The following is a 21,465-nucleotide window of genomic DNA, read 5'->3' as shown; positions in this document are numbered from 1 at the left end:
GCTACTCACCTCTCCAGACCCACACATGTCTCCACACCTTCACCACAGTTCTCCTTTGTAATCACCATCACCTTACAGTATGTGAAGGAACAAAAACAAATAACTGCCTTTGTGCTCTTTTTCCTTTGCGAGGACTTTGAATTCAGAGCAGGAACATTTTCTCTATGTGTACGCACCAGTGGTCCTTGGCTAATGGAGTCATTGACCAAATATGATGAGAGGAAAGGAAAGTGAGAGCACCACTTTAGAGTACCGTAGTTCATGAAAAACAAGAGCACACAAGAAGCCTCCTATTACTGTAAACTGACTGTGCTGCAGTCGGTGCCCGTTGGCGGCACCTGTAAGAAGCCCACTGCTTATCACCGCCAAGGCCATATAGCCTAGTCTGCTGTCTTAACCAACACAGCGTCTTTGTAGTATGTATGTATCTAACTCACAGATGTAGTGTGGATGTCCGTGTGCGCCTGTGTCGACCGAGAGTTAAAGACCCCGTGACGGAGCATGTGATCTTTATGTTTTGGTAGACGTGATCCGGATTCTCTGCCCCCTAACATGTCCGTTCTTTTGGGTGAACTGTTGCTCTGTTGTTTGTAGAAAATGTACAGTAGAAAAAAAAAAAGTATTACGGTGGGATTTTACATGTTTTGTCCAGCTCATGACATCCTCCTGGCACATATGTTTTGGCACTTGAAATGTGTTCAGACATGAGTGGGAATTCGCTCCAGTGGGGATCCATGCACATTCCCACAGTCACATTCTATCACTTTGATTCAGTGCACTTTACATCCTGTATGACACAATCCTTTTGATCCCCGCCCCCCCCATAAGTTGAAGTATGGAGGTTATTGAGGATTAAGCTGGAGAACTGGAGGGAGCGAGGATGATAACGAAAAGTTAGATGACTTGCGTGTTCCCCCGTGTCGTCTTTTGTCCGTGTCTTTGCGCCCTCTTACTCTGTCGTCTGCCTTTGATCAGCTGCAGGTCCAGCCAAGACTCTGATATCCTTCTCTTTTTGCACATACCTGCCACTAGCCAGCTTCTGAGTGGTTAAGTGCTCATAGACATCTTCTTACATTTACCAGCAGATGATTCTGTGGTGTCGGATTTTGAAAATGCAGCCGTTGTGGTGCTGTTTAAAGGGAAGGTTCAGCAGGTTTTTTCTTTATAATCTGAGCTGTGAGGTGTGATTAGTAGGAGGGCAAAGGAACTCTAAACCAAATGTTTATTTCATTGGACTGTTTGTTAAATTCTGGTTGGTTTCAGTTAGATGGAGACCACTGCATGCAAGAAAGAAGAGATTTAGTGCAAGGGAATATTTATGTTTCTTAGACTGCATTGAAAAGCTTTTTTCTTTTTTAGCATTTTAGCTCCACAGAGTGGACTTAAAAATGTTGAAATCCATCTTAGTCGTGTTTTGATGAAATCAAACTGCAATAATGGGATCTGTGGACTTTTTAAAACCTGAATCTAATCAAGAACTTTGTTGTAAGGGCTTAGGAAGCAGCTTCCAGTCCAGCCAAGTAATCTGAACACTGTGATGAGACAGGTGGATGGTTTGAAATAATGAAGGGAGTGAGCTTTCTTGTAAGGCAGTTCAAGCCAAGCTGGGCTGCAACTAACGATTATTTTCATTTATTAATCTGAAAATGTCTCTAGAAAATGTCCGAAAATGGTAAAAAATGTTGATTAGTGTTCCACAAAGCTCAAGACGACGTCCTCAGATGTCTTGTTTTGTCCACAGCCCAAATATATTCAGTTAACTGTCACAGAAGCTGGAATCAGAGAATTCTGACTTTTTCAAGAAATTACTCAAACCAGTTATCAAAATAGTTGCCGATGAATTTGATAACTGATAACTAATCGATTAGTTGTTAAAACTCTAAAGCCAAAGTTTGTTTGTCATAACTATTGGGTTTCATAGTATTTGCATGTAATAGAGTCAATTTAAGTTGCAGGAGGTTTTGGATATCAGGACATTTCATATAAGTAGCTCATACTGTCAGTAATAGAATTGCACAGAATATAAAAACATATGAATTGTAAGAATCAAAGACCTGTGTTGATGCTAAACAGTCATTCAGTTTTTGTTTACAGTCAAAGACTCCACTGACAAATAGTAGTTTGATCTAAGTAAATGTTCATAATGGTCAAATGAATGGTACTGTGATATTGATTCTGATCACCACTGATATCAGATCTCTTGTTTCATTTCACCTCCCTTTGTGGAGATTATTCTGTGCAAATACTATGAAATCCAGGTGTTAATCTCACAGACACTGGTTTAAAAAAACTTTATCCCTCTTAACTCAATACTGATCTGATACCGGTGGCCTCTTTTCACCACATTTAAAATATGTGCACCCCACAGTTATTTTTATGTACTTTAAATTAAAATGAGTCTGTGGCAAAAAGTCAGCAGACCACCATCACTGGATTTAAGGGGAACTCCACTATTTTTTAACCCTATTCCTCTTTCTTCTAACCAGAGCCAGCCATTAAATCACTCTCACCAAATCCACCAGACTCCATTTACAGAAACGGTCAATTTATCACCATGAAACAAACAAACAAAATAACCCTAAACCTAAGCCACCAAAAGCATCTCTGAAGACAAACCAAAGTGGTTTTGGTGAGAATTTTTTTATCAGGTTTGCTTTATGACAATAAAGTGACGTTTGATGTTTCTGTAAATGGAGTCTGGTGGTGTGTTTAGCTGTTTCTGGTTAAACAAAAATGATCTTATTCTTTAACAAGAAGGGATACATTCAAATAACTGTTATCCTTAGACACTCTTAAAATGGGAAAGAGTGTCCAGTTCCCCTTTAATTTAACTGAAAATGGAAACACTAAATGTTGTAATGACACTAACAATGAAAGTATTTAATTTGGATCAGTAGCGACACGGCTGCTGTCTCTGGTTGATGCATTCTAAAGACGTTTTAGTGCATCCCTAACTGGAAAGTGTCAGTTTGAGTTTCTTTGCCCGGAAAAAGACTTTTCATCCCCCATTGTTCAAACCACAAACCACTGCTGCCATCTGTCATCAGGGAGACCAAACTACAACTGCCAGTCATTCATGGCAAACGTCCTCTCATTCGCATGCAGAGAGGTGACATGATTCAGGGTTCGCTCTGTCCACAGCTCTCATTTTAACACAATCAGGTGTGGTTTGGATTTACTCTGGCTCGTAGGGAAATCAGAGGAGTATCGACGACACCAGCATAAAACCCGGTTTCTGCAGCGAGAGCCGTTTGTGTTCTTTCTGAGATTTTTTTGCCTCCCCCCCTGACTTTGCACAAAAAAAATGCAGGTTTGGATGTATTATTTGGATGTATTTTTTGTTCTTGTCGATTATTTGAGGTATTTTTGTTTTTTGTATTTTGTATTGTTATTACGACTTCTTGTGTTATCGTGCAAATGCATCAGAGCGCGAGTGTTGACGAGTACAGTGCGTGTATACTGTGTCATATCACCACCTCTGATTGAAAACCAAAACTTCTTCACTTTAACGATGGAAAAGCTAAAGAAATATAATATAAATATAGTGTATATTCAAGTATTTGAGGGAACATTTCTGAAAATAAAGGCAATAACCAACCAGGAGGGATCTCTTGTTATTTTAATGTTGCGGGAAATAGTTTTCAACGTATAAAAGACCAAAACACGTCATAAACATTCAGATGATTTTCTCATGGAGTGTTGGCTCTGAAATGTCAGTTACCTGTGTTGATATGAGAATGTGCTCCGTTGTATCTATCCTGACCCCGGTGCTTCAAAGATCCTGTTTTGTCAAGATTGTGGGCTCGTGTTAAATTTGACTGGACAAATTTAAATTTAAACGTCTCCGATATATAAAGAAATACTCCTTGGATTGGGATGAACGTTGCTCAGTGTTCTTCTAAGATGACTTTTCAGTTTAAATCTTTTTAGCCCAAACAAGTGACGAGAGCCCACAGTGTGTTAGCCCGCAGCTTTAATTTTGTTCTGACAAACACTTTGATGCTGATAGGCGGTTAAGGGATGTGTCGACGAGGAGACGGGGCACACACAGTCACACAACATGATGTACTCGGATATTGAACACTGGGTGTTTTTGTTGAAGAAAACCAGTGGTGTGTGTGATCTAACTACGTGAGGAAATATGGTTATTGTGTTCCAAAATAAATTATTTTCTCAAAAGAAAAATGGTCTCCAGTTCTCTTTACTTGACTTGATGATGGAAAAGCAAAATACAAGTAGATGGAAGAAGTTGTTATCTGATTAATTTGAAGGTTTATATCTAACATGGGGACAAAAGTGATACAGTTGAGCCCCCGTGTGACAACCACACTGTACTGTACTCCTCACTGTGTCTGTCCCCTGAACAACTTAAGCTACTTAAGTGACATAACAAACTCCATATGGTGTCAAAACAGAGTAGAGACCTTCAGATTATCTGTCTGACCCGCTTGTATTATAATAAACTGAGTAGCTGCTTCTTTAATTTCATATACGTGACATTTAAAGAGGAACAAATCATAAAAAAAATGCTCCTTATGTTGAGGTCACACACGTGTTTAACTCGTCTGTGAGCTTTATGAGATGTGTTTGACAGGAAATGCAAACTGGCTCACATGCACCGTGCAGATGTAAGGAGGAACACTGAAGAATCACCGTTTGGATCCTGCAAATTCACTGTAACAACAGTTAAGCCAGTGTTTTTAAATGGTGTTCCTGAGGCTCCCTCCCTGCTGGATTAAAAAAACATGGAGTTTAGCTTTAAGTGACACTATGACAAAAAACTACCCTGACCAGGACCGTGGTAATCTGGAGCGGTGGTAGAAAATAACTGAATATATCTACTCAAGTACTGCAATTAAATACGATTTTGAGGTACTTCAGTTCAATAACTTTTACTTCTACTCCACATTTCAGACAACATTTTTTTCTCTTCCCTACACTTATTTGAGAGATTCATTACTTACAAAATAAAAAACAACAACAAATAAAATACAATATATTACTCAAAGTTAAGCTACACACTCATATATGAAGTCATTCTATTAACCCCACTTTTACCAGTTGCAAAATTTAAGTTGAGTACTATTCAAGTATATTTTGAATGAAGTCCTGATTCAAGAAACAGATCCTAAAGCTGTCGTCGGTAAACACAGTTTGTTTACATTCTGCTTTTATCCATGTTTTACACAGGGACACAACTTTATATAGAGACAGGGTTGTCCTAACACTTATCATGTGAATGCAGAATTTTTACTTGTAACAGAGTATTACTATACCATGGTATTTCAACTTTTATTGAATGATATGAGTACTTTGTCTAGCTCTGGTCTCTCCATCGTAGCTTTGGTCAGGTCCATTAGTAACCCTTCCTTTTACAGTTCCCCAATTTCTAAGAATTTAGTCAGTAGATATATGGTAATTAAGAGTATATTATTGGTATATTCTATAATATAGATACTAATATGTTAGAGTATATTATAATAGTATTAGTACAGAGATACTGCATACTACGAAATACTAATAATAAGAAAACCTTGACTATTACCCATTAATTCTAATAACTACCATGAAGTTATGACCAGTTCAGATCGCAGTTTCCTACCTAATACCAGTAGGAAGATGACTGTTAAAGAAGGGTTACAGACTCATTTAAACCTCTTTTATAAAACATGGTTGGCTGAAAATAAATCAGATTTTATGACGTAGACCTGGTTTAATTATAAACTTGCTCAGTGAAACAGACCGGGTGAAACAACAAGACGACAAACAGCAAAAATGACATGAAAAACATCGGACACACAAAAAAATCTATTTTATTTTAAATGTCTCAATCCAGTGCAAATTGCAGAATGGATCTTTGTGGTCTGTCAGGCATCTGAGTGTCACCACTCAAACAAGGCTGCTGAGACAAAGAAGTGTTTCCATGGCACTGAATCAGGATCAGGAGGCTCCTGCTCCTTAAACATTCATTTTCCCTCTTCGTATCTTTCTAAAAATCTCCCAAAGACTATGATTCACTTCTGTACTCTGTAAACTGTTGGCACAAGGCTGATGTGTATGATGTGAAATTCATTATAAGGCGAAACACTCCCTCATTTTCCCTCCGCTTGTAAAGTAACAAGGAACGTCAGTGCTGTAACATTAACCATCAATTATTAAACATCCTTTTTCTCTCCCACTTATATCATCATATATTTGCGAACCACTCCCTTCTCCTAACTCTAGATACTTTTCTTCGCTCATAGGAACTGCCTGAATAATAATAAAAATGTCAATAGCTTCAAATTAGACCACATTTCTGATCACAAAAGAAGCATCTAGGATGAAGGACACTCTAACTCTTGGGGTTGATATGAGAGGACCGTTCTCTCAGAGAGCGGTGTCTTCAGAGCCGAATATCTTGTTGGCGATGGCCTGGCAGTCAGAGACCGGGGCTTTACCATCGAAGTCTGCAGGCAGGATGTCTGCGTTGAATTCTTTGACGTAGTTTTCGAGCTCGTCACCGTGAACAAAGACCTGAAGAAAGATAGAAACAGTGTTCAGAGGAGAAGACTGGAGCAACTTTACCACCAGACAGAGAAAAACAGGTCATTGCCATTATCAACCCGATCATTTTATTGTTATAGCAGCATGTTTTTCATGTTACAACAAGATATTTCCACTAAATAACATCCAGTCTAGTCACATTATAACAATTAACTATTCATCTTGTATTGTGAAAGCTTATATAGCCATAACAAGAACGTTTTCTAGTACATAGCCTGAAATAGCCTCATTTTTTATCTTAACATTTACCTTTTAATGTTTTAACGTGATAACTAATTGTTGTTACAAAGTGTTTCACATCATAATGTGATAATATAACGTCAGAATATCTGGTTATGGTGTTTTATATATCTTGTTGTAACACAAAATGTTTCAGGTTATAAGAATAAAAATAGTACATTGTTATAACAAGAGAAATCTTTTGTTATATGGTGAAAAGTTTGTATTTCGTAATAACGGCAAAATATATCACTTAAATAATAAGTTCTCATGTTATAATGTGATGAAAATATCTTCTGATAAAGTGTGAAACGTTTTAGGTTAAAAAAATAAATGAACACATTCTAACATGAAACGTCTAACATTATCACAAGATAATAAGTATATTGTTGTAAAGAGAAAATATCTTGCAACAGTGAAAAAAATGTGATACTGATCTGTTTTTGTTTTTCAGGCTTGGCAGCAACGAGCTTCCGTACAAATCGGATAAACAGTTGGAAAAAACAAGCTGAAAGTCAGATATATAATAAAGCGTTAATGGCACACGTCCTCCCTCCGTACCCTCTCCAGCAGCTTGCTCTTCATGAAGGGTTTGACCACGTTGTACGTAGTGGTGAAGTACCAGGGCTGGTGAGTGACATGGACCGCCTTGAAGCGTGCTGGGAACGAGTCCTGCGTAAAAACACACGAACGCAACACTTTTAAAAAAGCTCTGAGGCTGCACGTGAAAACGTTGGCAGCTTTCCTTGTGTGTCCGCTCTGACCTGCAGCATGTCCACCATCTTCTTGAGCTCGGCCGGTTTAATCCCTGATGCATGCTGCATGGTGAAGCCCTTAAAGTTCTCAATCAGGACGAAGCCATTAATCTGGGTTTCTTCATTCTCCAGCAGCTTCTCCAGGATCACACAGTACGCTCTTAAGACCTGTCACACACAAACAAAGACATTTTCAGTAGAGTCCATTATATATAGTTTTTAGTACATCCAATCTTTGCTACGATAGGGATATTGCTATGAGAGCTATGAGGTGCCCCTTTTCTTGGTGATTGATATCGAGGAGGTGCTGCTGCGCACTGTGAGGCTGATATGCAGCTACCTCATCGAATGTGATCTCCTCCAGGTCCCAGTTCTCAATGTTGAAGAGCAGGACAACTCGGCCGTACTTGTCCCTGCTGGGCAGAACCACGGGGTAACCGACCTCGATGGTGCTGCGGACCGCCTCAGGGGTCAGGTTCTCAAACAGCTCGGGATACTCCTTCCTGAAGCGCACATACCCTAGAGGACACACACACACACACACACACACACACATTTGCATTCTGTTATGAAGCCCTAATGGTCCACGGACCCTTTGTGTACAGTGAAGGTTGTTTAGTGCCAAACACAATGACACCACTGTCTCAGTGCCTCTACACTGTAGATCCAAGCCTCTTCATACCAAATCACTAATTAACCCAGTGTGTGTGTGTGTGTTGTGTGTGTGTGTGTGTGTGTTCTGTGTCTTACTCGCCAGCACCAATTAACCCCACAAAACAAGTTCACATCGCATTCTCCTCTCACAATAACACGTTCTGATCCATATTCATAAATTTGTGTTTTTCCTGTGTCGTTGTGATGTCCAAATCATCTCACAGCTACAGCAAGAATAACAGTCCAAGAGCACTATGACATTAGTCTGCACTGACCCGGTACATTTAGTCTGATCTGCTCAGAGCCCGGGGCCTCAGCTGGAGTTTGGGTGCAGTTTACATCTAATATTAATGACCAGGGAAACAGACTGAAGTTTACATACAACACAAATACTTTTGCACTTTTACTTCAGTTAGATTTTGAATGCATGACTTTTCATCTACAGAGTATCTCTACACTGTTGCCCCTTTAACTTAAGTAAATGTTCTGAGTACTTCTTCCACCGCTGAGTAGAAGTAGGAGTCATTAGCGCACGCAGAAACACGAGCAGCTCATCAGCATGGTATTTTTGTCCTCTGAGCGTCAAACCACTCTTCAAAACCACGTTTTAATCTCATCTCCTCTCCCAGACCGACACAGTCAGTTCCCAGGAGAACACTGGGGGTTCACAAGTGAAGTACACTTGCTGTCCCATTTGGACACAATGGAGGTCTTTGTTCAGCGGAACACTCAGAAGCATTTTAAAAGCCCCCCAATTAATGAACACATGCCTCCCTGTCTCAGTGATGGGCAGGACTCATGCAAACGAGGAGCACAAACGAGGTCTCGCCCTCAATTACTGAAACTATTTGAAAATGTTTGCGGGCACCGAATGAAAGCAAACCACTTCTGAGATCTGAGAGTGAAATAAAAATCACTGATGCAAAGATTGATCAAACGGCTGCTACTAACCCTTCATGAGCTCGTGGGATCTGACAACGTCAAACTTGCGAGCTCTGAGGAAGCGCAGGAGAAGGGAGTCTGGTTCGTCCCCAAAACGCTCCACCACCAGTTTGGCCAGGTCGTCTCCCTCCGCCGCTCGCTCCTTCATCATGGCCCGCAGGTCCTTCAGCGACGACGCCCGCCTCTCATCCGTCTCGTTCAGCTCGTCCTTCGCCTGCAGGAGGAAGAGACAAAAACAAGGTGACATCAGACACATCAGACACATGTGGTGGACGAAGTATTCAGATGCTTCACTCAGTCATAGTGCTGATACTTCACTGTGAAAGTACTGCATTCAAACCTTGCACGTATTATCAGCAAAATGTTCCCTGTTTGTGTATATCACTGCTGCATTAATGTGTATGTGTCATCGTACTGCTGTGGATGTTTAAGGTTGAGCTCACTTCATCTCCTTTATATAAGATAAGATAAAATAAGATAAGATGTTCCTTTATTGATCCCCCCTGGGAGAATTTCACAGGTAACACAGCAGTACAGAGGGGAATAAGTAGCAGCACAAGAGTAAATAACAAAACAAAGAGAGAAAGAATAACAATTTGAATAATGATATAATAAAAAAACTATAAGAATAAAGATACATATTCTGTAAACAGTAACTGTCCTTGTGTGTATATGCTGTTGGGGAGTTAATCTCCATCAGAGCATCATATTCAGTTGGCTCATCATGTTTGCAGCCTACATGTCCTGTGAGTGGCAGCGAGCAACTCTGTCGGACAAATGTAATGGAGCAAAATGTACAATATTTGCTGTATGAAGTATAAAGTAAATTACAAATACCTAGAGATTGTTCTGGAGTAGAGTACTTTTTAAAATAATAATTAGATTTGTGCATGCTGCAGTTATTATTTCTTACCTTTTGCACAGTGTGACCGGGCAGCTTGTGGCAGGGCCCGAACACCGGCCCATGATCCTTCACTGTCAGATGCTCCAGCTTAGACCTCATGGCCTGCTCCTCCTCCGACACCATACGGTAAGATCCAGTCTGCAAAAACACGAGTTTGTTAAAAATGTAACTATCATATCGGCTCTAGTTTCTTGGGTATACTGCCATAAACAACCACATCGACTGATCTCATCCTTTACCCAGGGTTGTATAAAGTCAAGCAAAGATTTTGTATTATAATAGTAGTTTGATAAATGTGATTGTTACACATACAAATAGTAGCACAATATGAAAGTAGTGTAACTTGATAACCTTCCGTTACTTCTTGATTACTTCAATACCAAACAAGACATAGAGCTGAGAGAGGAATAACGAGTATTTGGTTTCACTCAGACCAGAGTGATGATGTGTGACTCATGTGCATCGTTACAGACAACTACATCATACTTTAGTTCAAAATTGTAATCCTCTCTCTCACTGAATCTATCTGTATCTGATTACTCCTTTTTTCTGTAACATATTCGCTCCCCAAGGCTGCTGACATTAAATGTACTTAAGTATCACAAGCACAAGTGACTGTAAATTATACATAAATTACTACAGGTTGACTGAGTATTTGATCTTATAATCAGCATTCTTTCTGATTCAGAAAAATTATATATTTTTTAATTATCCAATTCCCCAAAACAAAAATGAATCGAAGATCTGATGCAGCGTGTAATCCGCAAAGTAACTATTAACTACAATTTTTGTAGTGAGTAAAAATTACAACATGTGCCTCTAAATGTAGTGGAGTGGGATTATAGAGTAGCAGAAAATGGAAAAAACATATAGAAGTACCTCACAATTTGACTTGAGTGAATGTACTTAGTTACACTCCTTCACTGCTTGTCTTTCACATCACTGCAGATGCATTTTGTGAAACAAAGCGAGAGTGTTGTTATTATTCATGCTTTACTGCTTGGATTCTTCCTCAGCAGCTCGTTATAATGACTTTTAGTCGAGACCCAAAAACGATTCACAGCAGTGGACGGCTGCTTAATCTGCTTCACATGATTACAGAAAGGACTTCTAAAGCCACTTCTTAAAAAACAGCTTAAGGGTCCATCCCAGAGCCGGCATCTACCGGCACAATAACAGCTTTAAGCAGCATCATGCGCTGACGGTCAGACCTCCAGCAGCTGATGCTCCACCAGTGAGGAGAGGCCAGACCGTGATGAAAGGGCTTAAACAGAGACAAGGTGACACTCAAGTGCTCTCTGTTGAATTATTTCAGAGTGATTCAACTTACAGCAGCCATGGTTGCAGCGTCTCACAGCAGCTTCACCAACACTGTGAAGACAGAAGCAGCATTGGCACAAACAGAACATGAGAGCTAAGTCTTTCTTTCAGAGTTTTCCAGACGTTCAGTTTGTTTGAGTTTGTTAGAAGAAGTCATGGAAACAGACATGCATTAACCCAGTTAGAGGCAACATCTACATGACTTATCAACACAAACATTTCTTAGATGAACTTCGTTATATAAATCACCTTGAATTACCTCTATGAGTGAAATAAAATGATGTATTGGCTCAGTGATGTCAGTGTTAAAGATGAATCAGTGGAGAAGAACATCTGCGCACATAAGAGCCTGATACAACACAGTAACAGAGCAACAGCTTTTTAATTTTGTTTTTCCAGTCTGGTTTGTTCCTGTTGTATTACCTTGATTTGGTTTGAATGGTAGACTTAACCTGTTACCACTCCTAAAACAGCTGTCCCAGTCTAGTTCAAAGATGAATAACATGCTGGAGCATCTGATTTTTCTTTTGCAAAATAGGAGTCTGGTTGATATTACAAAAAACCAGAACATCAGTCTTTAAACAACATTTATGGCTGCAATAAAGAACTTTCTCAAGACTGAGAAACTCTGTGACTGAATCATTGATCATCTGTTTTCGTTGCATCACAAACAGGGATTTAAAAAAGGTAAGTGGTGTGCATGTTGCCTTTGACTGTTCTGAAGTTAAAATCATGATCTTGAAAAATCTAAATCACTAAAACTCTGTTAACTGCGACTCTATTCCCAAATCCAAGTGTCAAGGAATGACATGAGTCAGTGCTCTTTATGTAACTCAAATTGTTATGAACATTAATGCATTTTTTAATTTGGGTTTTTTGGTAAGTCATTATCACCCACTGTCTTTGTTTCGATTAGGAAACAACGGCACAACTATAACTTCTATCTAAATAGATGTACTCGACATGTTACATTTAAGTGCACAGACTTGTTGATAAAGTGATCTTATTTAAACAATTCTTCAAACTAAAACATAAAGAAAAAACATTGTATTTAATTCATATGTAGTCTGGTGTAAAGCTTAATTCTGATGTGGATGTTAGGTCATGACACAGATGCCCCACTGCTCCTCTTGTTGTAAGACTTGGAACAGTCTCATATTGAAATGACTCTACAATAACTCTACTTCTATATTAACTTATGTGAAATACCGAACATTAAGTCTTGCATTGAACAAATCTTCCAAAGCATGGGCACACACTTTATGACACATTCGCTCAATACAAAAAACAACCGTTATCTCTCATTGAAAATGTAACTCAAAGTACTGCTTTTAAGGTTTTAATAATCACAATAAACAATATTAATATCCCCAAACTGCTCATCATTCTTCCTGATCAGTCGAGGGGTCATTTTAGCCAGAGAGCCGAGCAGACTTACCTTCAGCAGACAGGATGAGAGGAGTGGACAGAGTGGCCGGAGAAACAGCAGGAGGAGAGAGGACCAGGAGGGGAGGAGCTCCTGGAAACGTCACTCCAGGCAGGATTAGAATGACACACTGGATTACAATGAGTGGCTAATCTACATAATGCAAACTGTGGAGGAGAGGCTTGTCGGTCTGGACTGTCACGCTTGTGTTACGGTGGTCCCGAGGGACCAAACACAGGACTTTTTGCCTCACCGTCTTAAACGGGAACCATTAAATCTGCATCCTTTCATAGTGCCAGCAGGGGACAACTCCACTGGTTGCAACGATAAGTTTGTTTGTATGAAAGATGATGAGAGAATGATCACTTGATTATTAGCTCAGTAAACAGTTTCCTATTGAGTTCATAGTCTCTATCGCCATTTGGAGTCAAACAGATGATATATTTCTTCCAGCTCCAACCTCTCATCCATATAAGACCAAATCTGGCTCCATAAAAGCAACATGGCGATGCCCACGATGCCAATTCTGGCTTCAAAATGGTCCACAAATCCACGGGTGACATCACGGTGGGTTTACAGTCAGATTAAACACTTTAATATAATACATTTCAACAACATTTCAGATTTTAAACAAATGCATAAAATAGAAAACAACAACATTTTTTCGAAAACACATTACCAAATCCAAAAACCTAACAATTCAGATATATGGTAACAAATCGGAAAACACAACAACACGTGAACAAAACTGAAACTATTTTGTTTCGTTCAAGTGTTTTTCAAATGTGTTGTGCACCTTCGGGCCACCGTACACTGGTCTGATTATCATTTTCATCACACAAGAAAGATTTTGAAACATAAGCAAATATAAACATATCTCAAAGAGAAACTAACATTTTTTTATTTTTTTCTGATTCCAGCTCTACACAGTTTGTATTAACATCACATCATTTTGTATGAAACCTGAGCGCTGCAGGTTTTTCTCACTGCTGTCTCAAACATTCATCTTGTCCCCAGTGTGGTGCCCTGTAAGCTTGTTGTTCCCCACTGAGACGGAACGTTGACCCGGCACATGTGACATGAAAGGTGGGATTTGAGCTTCCTGTGCCTGAACAAATGTCATATGAGGGAGGCGACCACCTGTGACGGACTCACACGTTCAACTTCACATTACACATTCTTTGAAATCCTCAACAGAGGGAACCACCTGTTTTGGGGCCCAGATTATGGATTAATTATCCATGGCTGCACGACATCAGACAACTGGCCTCTCCTCTGCTGCCACTCATTAACTACAGTCAGTGAAAATCAAATCATGTTTGCTATTATTGCTGATCATCTGTCACGTATCTCTTTCCATCTTCATTCCCTCCATCTTTCTTACTTACAGCAATGAATCATTTTGGGGTCACTTTTGCTTCACTTGTAGAAATCTACAAAGGCAACATGATCCCCAGAGGATGTACCCTTCCGACTTTAGTTTTCTTCTGACTTTGCCACCAGAAGGTTGATATTAGTGCCATGGAATTTGATGTACACATTCAAATTGACGTCAGGATGAATCGTAACAACTTTGGTGAAACCCTGCTTCTTCATCTGGTGCCGTTGATCCGTGTTTGTAAGATTTCAGAAAATGTGCAAAAGTACTGACGGAGGGAACCCAGAGTAGGGACAGAAGGCTCCATCGGTGTCCTCTCTAATGTAGAGCATGAATGAGCTTTGGAAACCCATGAAACCCACCAAGCGGGAAGCTGCCAAGCTAGCTAACACTAACATGCTATGGGTTCACACATAAGGATTAGCAAAATGTGTCTCACTTGAGTTTCAGCGCGGGTTTATTTGCCCCGAACAGCCAGACTACCTTGTACATTAGCAGCAAGATAGTGTGCAACAACTTGCACAGAGGCAAAAAAGGTTATTTAAAAATTCACCCCATACAGCTGTCATGAAGGGATAAACATGTTTACTTCTGCTGTAAAGGTGATTACTCGATGATCTGCAATTGTTGGTGCTTCTGCATTAGCTTTAATTAAAAGAGCTTGATTCTGATGCTTTGTATACATTCATACCTGCCCCCAAAAATGCTAATTCTAAGATAGTCATGGTGATCAGTCTTATCTCTATATATTTCATGGGCGGATATGAGAGTCATGTTCTCATTAAACTCTCAACAAGAAGAGGGAAAAGCAAATAAGGAAAATTAAGGCACTTCTGAAGATACATTTATTACAATAATGTACAAAGGACTGAGCTGAACTGTGCATGTATTGAAAAAAATAATTTATGTAACTGAAAACCTTTAAATGATCAAACATGGCATGTATGTTTTCTCTTCTCCTTCACAATAAAGCATGTCATCCCTGCATGAAAAAGCAGACCTTGGGTTGGACCGGTCATCATCTGAATCCTGTCTGAGGGAGGAGAACACAGCGGAGATGAGCTGATAGAAGAGGTTAATGAGCTGTGGATGGGTCTCCCTCCTCCACACACTGAGGCCTCTGTCATCCAGAACTGGCAGACTTACTGTACTCGGCTATTGTTCCTCCATCTGCACCTCTCATTAGTGGACGGCCATGAATAAACTTCTATTCCCTGGCAGAGACAAACAGGGGTTAACAAAGCCTCCATGTATCACATCAGACATCGCTACGAGAGTGTTTTTCTATGCAGCTAGCGTCTTTGATGTAAAGGAATGTATGGCTAATGTCATCCTGCAGCCAACAAACAGGCAGCGAGCACTGGATGGACAACTCCATGTACTGTTGGGGAGTTTAATGTGCTGATATGCATCATATTCTATCAGATCATCGTAGCGTTGCTGTCATGCTGCGAGCTCAGAATAACAGCTTGTTTTTAGCTTTGTGATGATGCATTTCACAGCTAATCCAAGAGGCGTTTTAGTAGACTTTTTGCAAACACATGAAGGAACACTAAATCTTTCAGTATATCACAAACATTGAAATAATCTAAATCAATGTATCTGGAGATAAATGGTTTTCACTGGACAGGAAAAATTGTATGTGAAATTTGCCCCATAACAGTTTTGCATAATTTTGCACCCATATTGAATATTTTCACATACACCGTAAACTAAAACTATGTGTGTGAAGTCACATACAAACAAGAATTTCACAAGTGAATTTTGACTTTTCAAATTGGAAATTGCAAACATTCATATGCTCATAAAGTCCTTTGTTTGTTTGCTTTTTTTTTTTTACATGTGAATTTAAACCACCTGTAGATTGTATATAGATTGTAGACAGTATTTTTATTTTCTGTGATGCTGTGGTAAAGTATGAAGCTGCATTAAATCAAATGTGTAAGTACCTCATATTAGTGACATTCCACCACTGCATAGATGTTACTAATAACATTTACTAAGGTCTGTTCTAACCATGTGCTCCAGTTAGCCATTAGAGTTTGAAAGTGAGTAAGCCTCATTATTTTCATCAATTATACCTGAGCTTTTCTCCTGTCACAAGTCAAAATGTCCTCTGAGTTAAAGGTCCCATATTATGCTCATTTCTGCTTCTTAACATGGTTCCTTGAAGTCTAAATGGAATGTTAGTAACATGCTTTGGTCGAAATAAGCTGAAGGATTGAGCACAGCAGGGTTCTTGAAACACCAGTTTCACAGCCCTGCTCCAGGTGGCCTGTTTCAGTGCCTTTCCCTTTAAATGCTAATGAGCTACTGCGCGCCGCCTACGGTGCCGCCCACTTCTTCCTGCCTGCGGAAGACGTGAGGACGGCATCATGTGACCATGGCAACGGCGGAGTTTCTGGAAGTAATGGCCGCCGGACAACAAGAGGCTCCAGAAGAAAGTAAGAACGAACATTGATTCTTCTCATTGGTTAGTAGTTAAGTTTGTTACCTCGACGTTACTTTTATGTTACTGCAGACTAACGAAAGTTGTACGAGCTTACTGGCCGTCTGCCCCGTGTTGTTTCAAATAACAGCCCCCTTCTCCTGCCTCAAGTGTTTACATCATAAAGCTTAGCCAAACCTCGGCTGGTGTTTACTGCTGTCCAGTTAAAGTAACGCGGATGCAATTTAGCAATAGCAGTTACAAGAGAAAAGCGTGACCGTATATTATTATTTACCTTTATGTAGCCAGGTACGTTGCTTGAGAACCTGTTTATTTGTAGTGACGACCTGTAATTAGCTACTGCCAGCAATTTTCAAGTTTTCAGTAAGCCACAGTTGCCTCCCATCACCTCTCTACCAGCAGAATTGGTTTTTTTTTACCAGTTACAACGGTTTATAAACTTTAGATATATTATCAAAGAAAAAATGCGACGTGATTAGCGATTATAGTTTCCAGTGAATAATAAAAATTCTGCATAAAAGCAGGTGTTCCTGTGGCAATTGTGTACAAATGCCTACATAACCTGAGAATATCTGCTGTATGGAAATACCACAATTAAGTGTGAACACTGGGCAAACATGGTTGTCATTTTTCTGTCTCTCTTTTCTCTAATCTATCGTCACTCACTTACCTTTCATAATTTCTAGGTTACACGAAGACTACAGCAGCTTCCTGAGCCACCATCGTGCATGGTGGACCCTCCTGGCCTGTAACCTGTCTGCCTGAATGTATCTGCACTGCAGAATGCACTGAACATTTATCAGACAGACTATGGACCTTTACGTCTGAGGGGAATAGTGCAGTAAGCTTTTAGTCACATAAATACTATTAATTTATCGCAAAAGTGTTATGATGAAAAGTACATAACTGATTCCTCTATCTTACATTGCTTGTGGTTCATCTTTTACTTATTACCATAAAAATTACATATCAAACAATGAAAACACAGAACAGTCAGGAAAGATGTTTTATTGTAAGAAACATATGTAAACATGTGTTGACATGAATGAAATAATAATAAGAAAATAAATATCTGAAGTGAAACAGTTTGACTTTATATATTAACTTCAATATCAATATGAAAATAATAACAAAAAAAAGTATCTAGTTGCCATGGGTGTAAACATTCAGTGCTGACTTTATATTGAATTGTGTTCAGCCAATATAGCCTACAGAAGCTTTGTAAGCTGGTGCTGGGGCTCTCTGGGGTGGAGAGTGAGAGTTGTGCTGCCTGTCTTTGTGGTCCAAGAGGTCTTCAGAGATTATTAGTTTCAGCACCTCTTTCACATATGGGGCAGGGTTCTGGAAAACCTTCACGAGAGCGGATCCAACAGTGCATCACCTCAGTCTGCAATGCAATAAACAAATATGTATGTTTACAGGAAAATTGCAGTAGAACCAAAAAGCCTTGTGCTGCAGTGTTGTAAAGTTTCTCTTATTTCTCCTAATTACTTCTTATTTATACATTCTCCTTATTTATTTTGAAAACCATCTTAAAATAATTCAGATTTTAAGTTTTAAGTGTTTGTGTTCAACCTTTTGTGTGATGCCTGTGTGTCCATGTTTATTTTAATTTGAGAGGTTCAAATAAAAGATTGTAAAACTTACTGAATGTCGCCACTGTCTACACGGGTTTGGCTCTGCACTCTCCCTTCCTTCCTGGACTTTGGAAAGCTCAGTTTGAAAAGAGGATCTCCTGATGATGTGGTAGCTTGTCCTCTATCAGCCTTCTCACTGTAATGCAGTGCAGCCAGGTAGAGTCTTAAACAGTAAAAAGACAATAAAACATGAAAACAATTGCAAGAAATGGGCAAACAATTTAAAATGTTCTCAACAAGTAATCACAGTTTAATTATCCTGCACAGAATTCCCAGATATGGATAGGAGTAACACATGACAGCACTGTTACAGTATAATTCAAGCACTAAAGGCTGCAACGCGTTACGTTACTCTAACCTGACCTCTTTATTTCAGTAACGAGTAATCTAATGCGTTAACATTAACAAACAAGTGATCAGATTAAAGTTATTTATTCAAGTCACTGTGCATTAGAATTATTTTGGTCATTTTCCTTAGTAAAAATATATATTCTTGCTTTCTTCTTGCGTCTCGGGGAGTGATGTCACGTACGTCTCAAGTCACGTTTTTACCATGAGGATAACTCACGTGTAACACCACGCAGCAACACAAAAATGGAGGGAGGAGAGAGATGCGCGTTTTTCTAGCTGTTATTAAAAACAAAAAAGCACAAATACTTGGTCAAGGGCCCGGTCCGGCCCGGCCCGTCCGAGGATAGCGGCGGGCTCGGGCAGAGAATCTAAACTCTGTGTAGCACTCAGCAGTACACTCGTTTTGCCCTGGCCAATGCCAACATATTCCAGCTTAGAAAACGTTTTCAAATGCATTATTTCACAAAATCCTGAAAATTTAGACCCGGTGGAGGGTGTGTGTATGTACCGCTTGACCGACCGGGTCTCTGGGTCTGCGTGTGGAGACCGTGTTGATCGCGAACTAGCTCGCGGTTAGCATTAGCTTGGAAGATCGCGGTTAGCGTTAGCTGGTACTATGTGACACTGCTTGGTTAGTTTGTGTAAAATTGCTAAATAAAAACAGCTAAATACTTGCACATGCAGACATTTCCCTAGGACACGCATTACATAATGTGCAAGATCAGAAATGTAATACACAGAGTGATTCTGCTGTAGCACTAACTTGTGTGGTCAGAGAAGCTAACGTTAGCGGTTAGCCGCTAACCATACCTTGTTCTCAATGGTAAAACACACAGTACATCAGGCACGAGTTCAGCCTTGTCTACAGGAACACACAGCACATTATTTGTATACTTACATGTCACTGGTCTGCAAGTATTCCTTTGAGTACAAGTCTGCCGACTACTCCTGCCTTGTACTGGCCCAAGTTGGTGAAACAGTCAGGTCAAAGTGGTTCACACACACCTACAGTTTTTTGCCAACTTCAGCTGGGACATTGCTCTCAAAAATAAATTCAATCCATGCTGCTCTTTTGTCCTCTGCAGCTGGGAGACGATGAAGTGTTTTGTGCTGGTCCTTGCAACCAACAACAGCGCACTTCTCCTTGAGCTTGGACATGGTGATTTCAATAGCTTAATGGCGGATCTCCGAGACGGTAGCTGTACCTGGTGGGTGGAGACACCGTGCGGTGAAGGGAGGGGCAGTGGGGTAGCCATATGCAAATGAGTGGCCGTCGACGTCGACAGCCGCAGCAAATTTGACTGGTGTATCTGGAAACTGCAGGCAGGACCCCTTTAGAAATCTGTATCTCACTCAAAAAAGCACGGATAGTCTTTTTTCAAAGTTTCTAGGTGTGTGGCAGCACCATGGACCCACAATAACACCCCAAATACCAGAAAAAGTCAGTTTTTCATAATATGGGACCTTTAAAGACAAATAAATCGCATCACATAATTACATTCATAAAACTAATATTTACGTCCTGAAAGTTGATATTAAATGCAGTCTTCACTGAGAGAGTCTCCTGACTCAGAGGATCAACACCTCCACCTGCTGGCTCCAGATAAGTGCATCATTAGAGAAGTCTGCTGGTTAAAGGAAACACTCAGTGTCAGTTGATAACGTTGGTTAATTTAAATTTTCGTTGGATTAGAATTAGAGGTGGGTGAAACTGAAATCTTCAAAAGCTGATCTTAAATTTTACACTATTCTAATGCTGGTCTCACCGGCTAACACACATAAAACATCAATATACTAACTAATAGAGATGCACCGATCGATTGGCAACCGATCGCAATCGGCCGATAATGCCCCTATCGGTTTTGATCGGAGTTCTCAAAATAGATCACATAAGGCCGATCAGATGACGTTTAAGTATAAAGACAGTGCATTAACTGCATGCCGGGAGGGAATTTCATGGCCGCCGTTGCCCCGCACTTTGGCCTTGATGCCCCGTGAAAAAAAAACTCATCATCAGCCACCTGAGTGCACAGTAGTCACTCACAGTAACTTCAGTGAGTCCGCGGTTCGCGCAGGTGGAGTCTCATCATCACGATGATCTCACGTGAAAGCCTCTCAAACAGCAGCAGCAGCGTCTCAAAACAGAAGAACGAAACTTACAGCACAGCGAGCGAGCGCAGCGTAACGATGATACGTAACTGACTTGTGTGGTAGGATTTAGTTCGGTAAAGTTGGAAATATATTCACAGATTCGAACTTCCCGGATCAATAACTCATAAGTGAAACCTTGTTAAAACACAAACGACGGCTCTTTCCTACCATAGTTAGGAAGACAACGAGCTAGAACTGTATTTTCATCAAAACGAGCGTCTGGACATTAACTCTGGTCTCTCTGATCAGCTGTCTGTGAGACGAGGACGCAGGGACCGTTTACAAAGTACAACACCAAAAAGAGAAACTACAAAAAATTCAATAACTTCACTATTATTCAGAGTGTAGTGCCACCAAAATCACTCCACACATCAGTGGTCTCCTGCTGGTTATTCTACATTTTTTTGTTTGGAAAAAATGTGCTTTGCCATAATTTTGGGGAACTTCTATTTGGGAGAAATATTCAATAACACTAATATTCAGTGAGGTGTCACAAAACCCACCTCACCCTAACCCTACTTAACAAAAACTACTTTCTAATGTAACTTTAACTTGATTTTGGTATTAAAAAATGTTTTAATACATAATCCATGTCTTATTATAAATTAGGATGTTATGGTATCAGTCTGAAAGGTAAATCAACACATTTTACTCAGTGGCCTTTGTGCCCTGTCATGTGGCCTTGGTGCCCCTGAAAAAAAAAGTGAAGGCCAAATGGACTTGCCCCTAAAAT

The 21,465-nt window shown here is 39.9% G+C and overlaps 2 protein-coding genes and 3 long non-coding RNA genes across 6 annotated transcripts in view; 3 read left to right on the top strand and 2 right to left on the bottom strand.

Moving 5' to 3' along the window:
• The window catches only part of LOC115580376 (monoacylglycerol lipase ABHD2-like), a gene marked incomplete at its 5' end in the record, with an annotated part of 12,278 nt that extends 8,093 nt beyond the window's left edge, over nucleotides 1–4,185 (top strand). Inside the window, 1 exon segment of the mRNA XM_030414657.1 lies at nucleotides 1–4,185. This exon segment is cut by the window's left edge and continues 358 nt beyond it.
• A 1,605-nt stretch (nucleotides 4,186–5,790) lies between these two features.
• Nucleotides 5,791–12,865, bottom strand: LOC115580352 (retinaldehyde-binding protein 1-like). Of its 2 annotated transcripts, none has more exons than XM_030414626.1 (8): nucleotides 12,779–12,865; nucleotides 11,351–11,391; nucleotides 10,030–10,158; nucleotides 9,126–9,330; nucleotides 7,861–8,039; nucleotides 7,530–7,688; nucleotides 7,327–7,437; nucleotides 5,791–6,516 (listed from the first exon to the last, which is right to left on the bottom strand). In XM_030414626.1, exons 2-8 carry the CDS (start codon nucleotides 11,357–11,359, stop codon nucleotides 6,370–6,372), a joined length of 939 nt encoding a protein of 312 aa, XP_030270486.1. In that variant the 5' UTR covers nucleotides 11,360–11,391; nucleotides 12,779–12,865; the 3' UTR covers nucleotides 5,791–6,369. The 2 variants fall into 2 exon arrangements, with proteins under 2 accessions (XP_030270486.1, XP_030270487.1); XM_030414627.1 differs by lacking the exon at nucleotides 12,779–12,865 and adding an exon at nucleotides 11,600–11,701 and having other exon boundaries at nucleotides 5,794–6,516.
• On the top strand, nucleotides 11,764–20,259 carry LOC115580353 (uncharacterized). Its single transcript, XR_003983848.1, has 4 exons — nucleotides 11,764–13,333; nucleotides 13,784–14,063; nucleotides 15,117–16,271; nucleotides 20,054–20,259. It is a non-coding gene; the product is annotated as an uncharacterized LOC115580353 (long non-coding RNA).
• On the top strand, nucleotides 17,384–18,037 carry LOC115580356 (uncharacterized). Its single transcript, XR_003983850.1, has 2 exons — nucleotides 17,384–17,434; nucleotides 17,792–18,037. It is a non-coding gene; the product is annotated as an uncharacterized LOC115580356 (long non-coding RNA).
• LOC115580354 (uncharacterized) lies at nucleotides 17,753–18,378 on the bottom strand. The gene is made up of 2 exons (XR_003983849.1): nucleotides 18,241–18,378; nucleotides 17,753–17,980 (listed from the first exon to the last, which is right to left on the bottom strand). It is a non-coding gene; the product is annotated as an uncharacterized LOC115580354 (long non-coding RNA).
• Nucleotides 20,260–21,465: the final 1,206 nt, after the last annotated feature.

Source organism: Sparus aurata, chromosome 4, assembly GCF_900880675.1.
Source record: "Sparus aurata chromosome 4, fSpaAur1.1, whole genome shotgun sequence".
NCBI lineage: Eukaryota > Metazoa > Chordata > Actinopteri > Spariformes > Sparidae > Sparus > Sparus aurata.
The sequence above is the reverse complement of the archived record's forward strand: the minus strand, read 5'-3'. Positions and strand labels throughout refer to the sequence as shown.

What these genes read in the sequence shown, in the direction of transcription:
- LOC115580352 (XM_030414626.1), bottom strand. An exon ending in ATCCCACGAGCTCATGAAGG is followed by an intron (nt 8,040 to 9,125) that starts GTTAGTAGCAGC and finishes TGTGTCCTCTAG; the next exon opens with GGTATGTGCGCTTCAGGAAG. An exon ending in AGATGGTGGACATGCTGCAG is followed by an intron (nt 7,438 to 7,529) that starts GTCAGAGCGGAC and finishes GTTTTTACGCAG; the next exon opens with GACTCGTTCCCAGCACGCTT.